The sequence below is a fragment of the Perca fluviatilis genome, chromosome 14, assembly GCF_010015445.1.
Source record: "Perca fluviatilis chromosome 14, GENO_Pfluv_1.0, whole genome shotgun sequence".
In the NCBI taxonomy this organism is placed as follows: domain Eukaryota; kingdom Metazoa; phylum Chordata; class Actinopteri; order Perciformes; family Percidae; genus Perca; species Perca fluviatilis.
The window spans coordinates 9723775-9736691 of NC_053125.1; the positions used below are offsets into that span (position 1 = coordinate 9723775).

The 12917-nt window shown below is 39.6% G+C and overlaps 2 protein-coding genes across 2 annotated transcripts in view; both read right to left on the minus strand.

Annotated features, from left to right (window-relative positions):
• LOC120573623 (interferon-induced very large GTPase 1-like) overlaps positions 1-6459 on the minus strand; it is a 35728-nt gene extending 29269 nt beyond the window's left edge. The window contains exon 1 of the mRNA XM_039823455.1: positions 6395-6459. The gene's annotated coding sequence lies outside the window, so the exon portion shown is untranslated. The remainder of the gene's footprint in view (positions 1-6394) is intronic.
• LOC120573625 (up-regulator of cell proliferation-like) lies at positions 1523-11585 on the minus strand. Its single transcript, XM_039823460.1, is given in 5 exon segments — positions 1523-3290; positions 3293-6514; positions 10791-10836; positions 10975-11052; positions 11324-11585. Coding segments are annotated over 4 exon segments (4767 nt in total). The 5' UTR covers positions 11017-11052; positions 11324-11585; the 3' UTR covers positions 1523-1833.
• Between the last annotated feature and the right edge of the window lie 1332 nt (positions 11586-12917).

The following is a 12917-nucleotide window of genomic DNA, read 5'->3' on the forward strand; positions in this document are numbered from 1 at the left end:
ACTTTTTATGACATATCAATTTAAAAAACGCATAAGTTAAGTGGCTTTAATGTATGTACTTACCAATGTATGTACTTACCAATGATTAGCATTTGTTTTAAGTCTAGGAACAAAACGGATAAAATATTTAATACAATATCAAGTTTGCTTGTTTCCTATGAATACAAGCCAATGCAAAGTTATTTGGTTTAAATTTAAGGTTACATTGCACTTTGTTCTTGGTTGTTGTAAAATGGTTTACATCACGTGTGAGAGAAATTAAGGATTTGATACCATAAGATGGTGCAACGTTTTCCTTGGATGAATTTTACTGACTTTAGTAATTTAATGTTAACGTTTTCTCTCATCCAATGAAATATTTCAACCTCTACTTCATGGATTAGCAAAATAACAAACATTCCTGGTTAACAGACAAAAAACCCTAATGACTTTGGTCGATGCCCTGACTTTTCCTCTAGCGCCACCATGAGTGGAGTTTGGTTGAGTTCATGGTCTCAACAACTGGTGGATGAACTGCCATGAAATCATGTCCTCTCATGTTGAATTGGAATAACTTTGGCGTTTCTATAATTGTTATTCTTATTCAGAAATGTGTGTCCAATACATTGATTTATGACTACATAGTTGCCAAACTGATTCCCATCATGCCTCAGCTGTACTTTGTTTTGGGTGATAATGAAGGCATGTTAGGATGCTAACGTGATGATGAACATTATAAATTATACTTTCTGAGTGAGCATGTTAGCATGCTGACATTAGCGTTTAGCTCAAAGCATCGCTGTGCCCGAGTGTTCAGACAAAACAAAACGCACGCTGAATTTTAGTGGAAGCATTCCCTTTCTGTCTGAACACACCTTTATTGTTGTTTCATTCTTCATTAATTTAAGAAAGCCAACACTTGAGATTAAACATTAAAGAACATAACCAGTCTGCCATTTTGTCTCTTTATAAATCAGTTAACAGAAGTAAATCATGTATACATGTTGACAATACCACATATAGAATGACTTATCTTGGATTTCTTTTTCCAAAATAGTAAAAAAAAAAAAAATCATACTTAAATTGATTAAAACAAATGTCATGTATACATGTTCAGAATACCACATGTAGACTGAATTATCTTTCAAAAAGCAAACATTCTAAATTCAGAATAAAAGAGATAGAACATAGACTAGAAATTGAAATATTTGGAACCAGATACTTAATTGAAAACAAAGACATTTCGAAATTTTGACTAACAAAATTGCATATTATACTCAATCAGAAAGAAGAGGAGAAGGAAAGAAAAACATGTAAAACCTAAATGCTGACATTAAGACTGAATGATCTTTTGATACGTTGAAAATGAATATTTTGCATCAGATACTTCTGAAAAAAAAAATACTGTCCGTCCTATTATGACAATACCACATAAAGACTGAGTGGTGTTTCACAGAAACACTAAATAAAAAGATAACATTTGGTTAACTGTGCGCATCTTTTCAGTGACAATATAATGGCATTCATCTCTCACACAAAAACATAAATTCAAAGTCTGATTTAATCAAACTAGAAACAATGTGCTGTGCATGTTAGAAACATACTAAATGCACCTAACATGACTCAAAGTATTAAAAAAGTATTTACGGTGTCCTCATCAACATAGACAGAGTTAAAGCAGATTTATTAAACATGTTAAATGTGAGCTCAGGTAAAGGTGAGCACTAATTGCAGTGATTTTCTTATATGTTCCTCTTGTAAGCCTTAGTGGTAAAATCACTATGTACTGACAATATCTTCAGCCTTCCATATGAGGAGGATGTGCCCCTCTGTAACTACAGAGCATGTAGTCCCTTACTTGATGTTAAATGACTCCTTGATGCTTGCTTCTGCTTGCTTACGTGTGATATATCGCCACATTAGAGGAATATCAGCAGGCTTTGCATTATATGCTTCAGCAAACTGCTTGTTGAAATTTGTCAGAACATATTTCCAGTAGTCGGATGCCTGAAGACTAGCATCTGGAGCAATTCTCCAGTCTTGGAAAAAATCTCTGTAACGCTTGTAAGGGTGCCATTCACCATTTGTAGCATTGCAGCGAAAACGATTGTCACTGATCACCGAGGAAGAGCATACGTCAGTGACAAGTTTTTTTGTCTTATGCCACCTGAAACGACCCAGACCCTCTGGCCGATGTAGTGAAGTCCAGTGCTCAGTGTGGAATCTTCCTCCTGCCTCACAAGGTGCTTTGCAGAATGGACACTGTTTACCACATCCGATCAGTTTGGTGAAAAGCTCGTCCTGAGGATTCACATGAAATTTCTTTAGTTTCATGTGGATGTTTGTTACTTTGAACTTCTGTCCAATAGCTTGTGCCATGTCCTTCACACACACTGTGAGCCAGTGAGCAAACTGTTCCTGGTCAGCATTGTTCAGGATCATGAAAGCCCCAAGAGCATCCTGGGAAATGACCAGTTTATCACCAAGTTCCTGACAGACATTTTTAACGAATGTCTTCAAGTTGCCACTCTTTTTTGTTTTAGCTTTGTTGATGGCATTATTTATGCTTCTGACACTTGACTGGAGATGTTGATCCTCAAACTTAAACGTTGTAGACTGATTTGAGAAGCGTTCCACTATTTGATTGAGTGTCCATTTCTTCACATACTCCTCATATGAGCAAATATAGCTCTGATACTTTTCAAAGTCATCCTTAGAGAGCAAATCCAGTAAAACTGAATACTGGAAGAACATGCGTGTGCTGAACTGCTGGCTAGTCAACATTTCACCAATGATATCAGGACCCAGGGAACGGTTGACAAAGTCTTCGACTGCAGGCTCCAAGCAGCGGTTCGTGAATTCTTCTGCCTTCTTCTGGCACTGGTCTCGTTGATGGAACACATCTTTAAAGTCAGCTCGAAACTTGTCTTTGTTTTGATTCAGACATCTGTAGGGATCATTCATTTGTATGAAATCTTCATGCATTTTCTGAAACTCTCTGGCTGCAAATCCACAGATGTGCTGTTTCAGGGAAACTTCAAACTCGATCTCTCTCTTAACATCCTGATTGTTTTGCAGCCTCTCATCAATCATCTGTAGGATCTCCTGGATGTAAGTCTCATGGTAATTGTTCTTTTTTTCAAATTTTTCAGTGACAAAATTTGTGCAGTCCATTGAGATATGATCAGCTGTTTTTTGCAAAGCCATTACCTGATCTTCAATGTTAAAAAACTTGCTGACTTTGTTTTTAACCTTCTTGCAAAATCCTTCCGCTATGTATGTGAAAGGCTGAAGTCCACAATCTTTCAGGTTTTTTGACTTAATAATTGACTAACATGACTCCCCTTACGTAATAGATTTTCTCTCAGGTAGTGGGACACACTTGTGATGACATCTGTGGCCTTTTGTTCAGGAAAGGATAGTTCATTTACCATTCGATTCCACATCTTATCAAATTCTTTGTCGAGCTCTTTGTCTGTCATCTGAACTTTTTTCTTCCGACATTGTTCAATCAGTCCACTTACTCTACCCTCTAATTCTTTTGTGTGGTTCTCCTTGATTCTATCAAGTTCTGCCATTCCCTGTCTGATGTCAGCTGCTGCTGTGAGCTGATTAAGCACAGAGCGCTCCATTTCTCGTCGAAGGCTCTTTGCACTGTTTGCAAAGTCCTCTCTGTATTGTTCAACAAGATAGACATGACCCTCTGTTTGCTTGAAGTACTGTGTCAAATTTCCGAGGAGTTTTGTCTCCCATTTAGACAGCACTGTGCAAGCTTCACTTTTCAAACGTGTGAGAAGTTCTCTCATGTCCGATACCTCAGATTTCACAGCAACTGTACCGTAGTTGGAAATTATTGTTTCAGCTTTTGTCACCCATGTGTACATTTCTTTTCTGAATTCCCATTCCCATTTGTTGAATTCTGTGCACAGCCTCATGTATGCATCAGCCACCAGGCTGTTTCTGAAGCTGAAGATGAAGTTTTCATGCTTTACTGCATTCCACAGGCTTTTCATCCACTCTGTAAACTCCAAGATGTCATTGGCAGATGAATCACAACTTCCCAAAATTTTGATTATGTTCTTCTTGAGCTCATATACAGCCTCACTGTACCCTGCATTGACTGGTGCCATTGGTGGGTTTCCATTCCAGAGTCCAGGAATGTACCAGTTCCCAGTGTCTGGACTGTACTCCATCACATCAGTGAAGCTCTTGTTCTCCTCTTTCTTTTCCATTTTGGCTGCTGCCTGGGTCATCTCATTTAACTGTTGCAAGAGCAGCTTCCTGTCTCGTAAGTTCTTCTCATGGGCTGAAACATCTGACACATTCTGGTGAACAAACTGACATTTGGGCCTTTTGCCAACCTCTTTCATCCTGAGGAAAGCATGCACAACTATTTGTAAGATGTCCTTCATTTCTGTTGAATTCTCCATGGCAATATTGATGATGGTGATATCACTCAGGCCCACAACAAGTGTTGCAAGCTCATTGTCGTGCTCATGGCTATTGTCCAGTTGTGCAAGCTCTGGTGACTTCAAGCCCTCAGTGTCAATGATCACCATGAAGTCACAGTTGAGTTCTTTTTTAAGATCTTCATTAATTCTGATGAGCAACATAAAGGCACCTCGAGTGCATCGTCCACTGCTGACTGCAAACTGCACTCCAAACATGGTGTTGAGGAGAGTGGACTTTCCTGTGCTCTGCACTCCAAGGACTGTGACTACCAGTATCTTGTTCTTAGGAGACACCAAGTCATTGAGCTGAGAGAGAACGTCACTCACCCATCGGAGAGGTATGTTGGATGCATCTCCATCTACAAGCTCAAGAGGGAATCCATCAAGTAACAATTCTGCACAAAGTCTGGGCAGATGCTGTAATTGTTGACGTGATTGGTCGGTTTCTGGAAGGGAAAGTGAAGCTTCATAGATCTGACCCATTTCACGGAAGAAGTGTTCAGTCCCCAGTGAGCTGTTGGAAAGTTGTTTGTCAATATCTTTGATCTCCTCTTTGTTCTCTGAATTTTTGCATTTTTCTTTGTACTGCTCCCTGAGACCAGACAGTTTTTCTCGAGACACATTATTGAGGTTCATTCGCATCCATTTCAGGAAATAGCTCCTTTCCATCCCTGGGCTTGATATTGCGTTGATGAAACATGTCATTGCATTTGACATGTCATGAGAGTTCTGTTTTTTCCGAAGTTCTGTTTTCTGTACCTGAAGATCACTTTTGTATTTTTCTATGTCCTCAGATCCAACTTTTCGAAGCCGAAATTCTTCCTTCTCTAAGCAAGTCAGTTCCTTCCATATTTGGCCTTGTAAGGGCAGCTGAGCTTCTTTGTATTTAAGGATGTCTTGAATTTCTTCACTGATAGCATCTGCATTTTTCTTGGCAGCCTGGCACTCTGAAGAGTCTTCATCAACCCAGATTCCCAGTTCATGGGCGATGTCAGCCATCTGCTCAATTCGCATCTTCATCTTTGAGTTCTCAACAACATTGCTGACTGTTTTCCGCAGGGTTTTGACAAAGTCTGCATCATTCATGTGCTTAGCCTTCAAAACGATGTTGCTGTTAGTTAAGCCCAACTTGGTTGCTACCTTCTTTAGAGCATTTAAGTTGAAATGCTTGCTTTGATGGTTACCCACCAAGAAGATCTGTGCCTTGTGGTGTTGGTTGGTAAGCAGCTCACATTTAGAGTCCCACTTGTCAAAGAACACAAAAACTGCTGCAGATGTCTGACACAAAAAAGAAAATTGTGTTTCAAACATAGCAATGTCCCCACGAAGGTTAGCTACAGCTACTGGCTCACTGAAAACATCCATGTTTTTGTTCCCACATGGAAGGTACCAAGTAATTTCAGCCAGTCCGTTGGATATTCTTCTTGGGCTGTCACCACACTCCATATTATGATGAACAAAGGTATCATGGTACTGCTGGGAATTGCTCAGAAGCTTATTGAGGATCTCTGACTTGGACATTGAGCATTCACCCAGTCTCACAAAAGATATCATCGGAAGTTCAGAGAGAACAATTCTTTGTTCAATGAATCCCTTGGATTGTAAAAGTGACTGAGGTCTGTACTTTTTAACAATGTCTCTCATGGCCCAAAGCATGAGTGTGCACTGATTTGTGTCACAATTAGGAAGCAACAGAGGAACGGAAAACTGACACATGGACATTTTGAGGGCCATTTCCTGCATTACAAAACCATCAGAACACAGAAAGAGAGCAGTGATCATGTCAAGGGGGTTTAGCATGTCACCTGAATATAGACTGTTGACCAGATTATCAAGATCTAACTCTGTATTCCCTGACGGATCATTATAGTTGGACTCACATACTGATGTACATTTCACATTCCTAGCTGTCACATTAACCATCATCAGTTTCTTTAGAAAATACCATGGAAGATCTGAATTACACTTAGCAGGTTCATCAGTAATGTTCTTCTCATCAATCTGAAGTATTGTGCTCAGGGATAGCTTCTCTGTGTAGTGCTGCTCCAACCCCAGATCCTCCAATTGGCCTTCTAGGTGTGTCTCTGTAGACATGAAAATTAAATGATAATCCCATCACTGGTTATTTCAATAGTCCATAGTACTGATCCAATTTAATTTTAACATATACTCAGTTGACAGTGTACACCTAAAACTCATGTGGTTTAATACAACAGCCTTGCACTCTACTAACCTTCACAATGTTATGTTGTTTTGAGTGGTGTTTATTCAACTTTCATTACATTCTAATGTATACCTATCGCTCATATTGGATTATAGTATGGGCGAGTACTGTTCCTACTGCTGTCAACAAATAATGCTCTTCCAGAAACATTTTGGGTAACACTTTATTTGAAGGATTTTGCATAATACTGACATGACACGACACATGTCATAAACATGAACGAATCTTTATGAATGTTTGTGGCTGTTATTAAGTGGCATTTGATAAATTGACACTTTAAAATGCAAAGTTTGAATTGTTTGAGATGTTTGTTATGACAACTTGACGTTAAGCAATACAGCAATCTCTGTTATGACAACTGGGTTAATGTAAACCTAAATATCTCATAGCAGTCCTATTTATCAAACTATTTAGATTTATGTTTTAACATTACATTGAAATGTCCTAAGTGGTTGGTTTTTACATTCGCTGTCATGAGACCATTATAATTGTGTCACGATAAAATGTCATAAAAGTTATAAGACTAGTTCGACAACAGTGAAAAAAGTACTGAGGGGATTTACAGAGTTTTGGACAGATAACATTGCTATAACACAACTTGTGCACTTATGGTTAGCTCCTATTTATATAAGTTTAGCTTTTATTCATATATCAATCTTATATACATTATATATTTTATTTTATTTATTTGTAGCTTATTTTATTATCTTATGTTATTTTATAGTATGTTATTCTAGATAGACTTACAGATTTATTTATATTTATTTAACTGTTCCAGTACTACCAAACATCCATTTTATCACTTTTTAGCGCACCCTTGGGTTGTCACAAAGTAATCTTTGTGCTACGCAATGACAAAAAAGGTGCTTGAACTTGAACGTTAGCGTTAGGCTACTTGTTGTTAAGGTAACCACAAACTGTAGTTAGCTGCCATTAGCTAGTTAGCTCAGTTAGCTGTAAAGCTTTCCAATTAGCTGAGCCCAGGGTGCAAGGAGCCAAACCCGAAAAGAAAACCATCTCGGTACTGTATTCCCTGTCGTAAAACTCCCTCTCAGTCTCAGAGTCTGTTTTTGGAACCAGTCCAGTGCCTCCGGCTGTGTTCACTGAAAGCTCCCAGTCACGGCAGAGTCAGCTGAACAGCTAGCATGATGGATGATGGATGGGATTGCCCTGGCCTCCAGCACTACTGTCAGAAATCTAGGAGTTATTTTTGATCAGGATATATCCTTTAACGCCTATCTAAAACAAATCAATGTTCATCTTCGTAACATTGCCAAAATTAGGAATATCCTGTCTCAAAACGATGCTGAAAAACTAGTCCATGCATTCGTTACTTCCAGACTGGACTATTGTAATTCTCTACTGTCAGGTTGCTCAAATAAGTCCCTTAAGACTCTCCAGTTGATCCAGAATGCTGCAGCACGTGTTCTCACAAGAACTAAGAAATATTAGCTTAGCTCCTGTATTAGCTTCTCTGCATTGGCTTCCAGTAAAATCCAGGATTGAATTTAAAATCCTTCTCCTGACTTACAAAGCTCTAAATGGTCAAGCACCATCATATCTAGAAGAGCTCCTAATACCTTATTGTCCCACTAGAGCCCTGCGCTCCCAGAATGCAGAGTTACTTGTGGTACCTAGAGTCTCTAAAAGTAAAATGGGAGCCAGAGCCTTCAGTTATCAGGCTCCTCTCCTATGGAACCAGCTCCCAATCTGGGTTCGGGGGGCAGAAACTGTCACTGCATTCAAGAATGAACTTAAAACTCTCCTATTTGATAAAGCTTATAGTTAGGGAGTGAGGAGTTGTAGCGTCTGCCTAACCAGGCCCACCTGCTTCTCTTCATAGTCGTCAGATTAATAATACATAACAAAGTAGAGGGAGGCAGGCCAGCACAGCCCGATCCGGCAGGGGAGAGTTCCAAGCCCGAACAGGCTACGTCTCCTTTGACCTGTCTCTCTTAGTTACGCTGTTATAGTTCTAGACTGCCGGGGGAATTCCTTCCTTTGACACACTGAGCTGCTCGCTCCTCTCCCTTTCTATTTCCATTTGTGTGCATCCTGTCCCAGAAATGCTTGTTACTAATTCTAGCTTTATCCTAGTCCTTATGTTGTTTCACCCATTTCCTTAGAGAACGTCGGCACCAAGATCCTGGTTGCAGCTGTCGCCGTGGTCCTGCTGCACTCTGCTAAGCTCTGCGGTGCCCTGCAATGTCATGCTGCATCCTGCTGAACCCTGCTACGTCCATCCATGCTCTGCTGGGCCACGCTACATCCTGTAACGCCCTGCAGCGCACTGATATGACATGAACTACTACGACTACCATTTGAAGTCACTGTTCCATTATTAATGTGACTATTATTGCCACTGTTCATCACAGCCCCAACCAGCACCGTCAGACACCGCCTACCAAGAGCCTGGGTCTGTCAGAGGTTTCTTCCCAAGAGGGAGTTTTTCCTCGCCACTGTCGCACTGCTTGCTCTTGAGGGAATTACTGTAATTGTTGGGGCTTTGTAAATTATAGAGAGTGTGGTCTAGACCTACTCTATCTGTAAAGTGTCTCGAGATAACTTGTGTTATGATTTGATACTATAAATAAAATTGAATTGGATAAACGTAACTCCCATTCAGCGCTATTGGCTACTTTAAATACTAATCAATATATAGAGTAAGTCTCTCCCTAGCCTCTGATTGGCTAGTACTCGTTGCCTCCGTTGGTTGGATTGGTTATGGTTTAGGCATTAGGAGTGAGATTGGTTAGGGTAAAAATTTGTGGCAGAGAAAGGCAAGTTAAGAGCGAGGTTGCTCGCCGTTACATTTAACAGGGCTCTCAGTAAACACGGACGGACGGAAACAAACACAACTTGATTTACGGAGGAGGCCAGTTTTAAGACAGAGAATACGGTACCAAGATGTTTTTCTTCAAAGTTTGGCTTCTTGCACCCCGGGTCTGAATCAGCTGTACAGCTAACGAAGCTATCTAGCTAACGGCAGCTAACTACAGTTAGGTTACTTTAGCCACAAGTAGCCTAAAGCTAACGTTATCTGTCCAAAACACTTTAAACCACCTCAGTACTGTATTCAGCGACGTCTAGTCTCACATTGCCAGATATTCCTCGACTGCGCTGCATAGGAGGGTCTAGCGAATCCACACAGAATTCCAGTATGGGAGAAAAACGTGCTCTGGTTTAATCACAATCATCTTGGGCAGTGCTAAGCGACAGATGGAGCAATGGTAATAGCATCGGGAAGGAACTTGTTTTGATGGGACATGTGTATGTTATAAAGTTGTTTGTCGTCCAACAGAAAACTCAGATTGGACAGATAGTCTAGCTAGCTGTCTGTCTGAATTTACCCTGCAGAAATCTGAGGAGTAGTTAACCATAGTCCTCAGAAATCTACCAGAGTTTACAATGCCAACACAAAGAAAGCGGAAGATGTTGGACATCCAGCAGAATTTCAGGCAGCACCTGAACAATCCCGAAAGTGAAACTTTGTTGATATAGACTGTGTCGTCAAACTAATTCAAACTAATAGTCTTATAACTTTTAATGACATCCTAATAAAAAGTCCAAATGGTTTCACTTTACTTGAGGTCATGGGAATTATTCATTGCACTGTTATAATACCATTTGACATTGTAATCAACCTTTATGACAACTTTTTGATAAGTTCAAACTGTTTCACTTTACTTATGGTCAAGGAAAATTATTTGACACAATTATAATGGTCTAATGGCAGCCAATGTAAAAAACAAGCACTTATGACAATTTAATGTAATGTTAACACAAAGCTAAAACGTTTCTCTAAGTTTGATAATTAGGCCTGCTATGACATGTTTATGACAAGTTGCTGTCTTGCTTAATGTCAAGTTAGTCATAACACAAACATCTCAAGCAATGCTAACTTTGCATTAAAAGTGTCATTATTTACAGAATGACACTTATTGACAACAGCCATAAACAAGAATAGAGACTCTTCATGTTCATGACAGGTTTCATGTCTTATACCATTATTTATGACATCAATATTTTTCAAATGTTTTTGTTTATAAGATACATCTAGGTGAATTAAATATTTCTAAACAGTTGAAGACTTTAAAGCTAATTTTTTTATTGCAAAATAATTAGATTTTACTTACTTGTGTGGACAGATGTTACAGTTGGCTTGCTTATTCTTCCAAGGTCCTTAATAATTGAGAAAAAATTAAAATTTTAAAGTATAATGAATCAGTTCATAATTCCACTTGCAAAAGCTGAAAAGACAACACATATTTGTCTTGTACTTTTATTTAAGTTTTAGAGATTTAAAAAGTAGCTGTTTACCTCCTCATCAGAGTTCTCCATTGTGGGTACGCTCTCAGCCATCCCACACTTGGTCCAGATTATTCAAACTGCTTCTCACTGTAAATAATAAACAAGAACCCTGTGACACCTTCTTCCCCAACAACTATCCATATTACACAGAAATCACACAGCTAAGTGTACTCTGCAGCCTGCTAGACTACAATATAGACCAAAACCAAAATCAGTGCACTGTAAGAGAGATAAAGGATAAATAGAACATGCTGAGTCATGCTTCTGTTCTAGGCTATGGAAATCAAGCATTTTAACACTATATTTCAGGTCTTAAAAGAAGGAGAAAACAATCACTGACAAAGAAATGGTTGCTTACCTTTGTAGATTATCCATAGTAAACATATCTGTTCCTAATTCCCTGGCAATGCAAAAGCCTGTTGCAAGCTTCTCTTTCTGTCCTGCTCGCTGTCCTTTCTCTTTCTGTGAGTTATTTCCGGTTTCATTTACCAAAAATCTGTTGGTTTCTAGAGAAGCGAAACCTATGTGTCTGGTACTTTCCGCTTGCTGTAGGGAGAACAGGAGTGAGAGAGTCTAACTTTTTTTCTTTTTTGAATAATAGGTTTATGTTTCATTTAATGCTTTTCTAGTGTGATTCATTAAATAATTACATTAAAAAAGATTATTTTCCTTAGAATAGACATGAATCTGCATAGTATTAGTGATTAAGTTATATCTCCTCAGTAAGCAAGTAATTTTTCAGCTCTCAACTTGACCATATCCAACATTACAGAAAGAAAAAAGTATAATATTTTAAGCCTATACTGTAAGATGGAGTGCAGTTTGTTTCCTTTTTATTTTCATGACTATTTACATTGTAGATTCTCACTGAAGGCATCAAAACTATGAATGAACACATATGGAATTATGTACTTAAAGGGAAACTTCACCGATTAGCATTAAGCTTTGTATCAGTAGAACCCCGGTAGTAGTTTTGAATGACCATGCTTCCCTCCCTCATGTCCCCCTGAGAGAGGAGATCTCTGTATTGATGGTCTGGAAAAAAGCCTCAGATGACGCAAAATGACGATTTTTGCGTCATCTGAGGCTTTTTTGCCCAGAGGCAAAAGACTACAGCCTGTATTCCGCTGTATTCATTGTGTATTAGGAGCCACTTCCGCATAGCCCAAAGGGGGTTGGACTGCCGGCTTTTTCCGGAGATTGCCGAGGAAAAAACGAGTGTCAGCCATCTTGAATCCTCGCTTAGCTTCTCAGCAAAGGAGCAGAAACTGTTCATCCCGACGGAAATTTTGGGACGCAAGCTTTTATTTTGAAAAGCAGACGGGACGGCATGATATGGGACGCTCCAGGCTACAGCCATACCGTCTTGGAAATTTTAAAACAACAATTATGTGCATTCAAACTACCACACACGTGTACCACCGGGATACATTGGAACACATCGGAGAATATGCAGGATACTTTATTACGGACGCAATACTCGACACACTACGCAAGCTTTGCCTGCACGGAGACCAGCGGTGGTGCTCTATTCCTGTGGCCGGTAAAGTGACCTCATTAGTGGGGAGCGTTGAACGAGTGTGCCGGTGGAAAGCTAACGCTAGCCAGCCATCTGTTCACCAATCGTGCTTGCAAGTGTCCGCTCATTAAACAAACTGGACTACATCCAACTTCAACGATACTCCCAACGTGAGATCAGAGACTGCTGTGTTTTTGTTGTTGTGGAAATATTGCTGTAGACAATCCAGCCTGCTGTCACCAGGTAAGACTACTAGTGGAGGTGGGCTGTGTAACCCCGGACTGCCTGTTGCAGAAATGGGGTGATTTGTATCCAACTAACTGCTAACTGCTGGTGGAGTTTGTGACTGTAAAATGCCGACAATTCTAGCTACATCCCACGTAAATGTACGGCTGTGTTTATACTCAATGTTTATACCACAGCCCACCAAGAG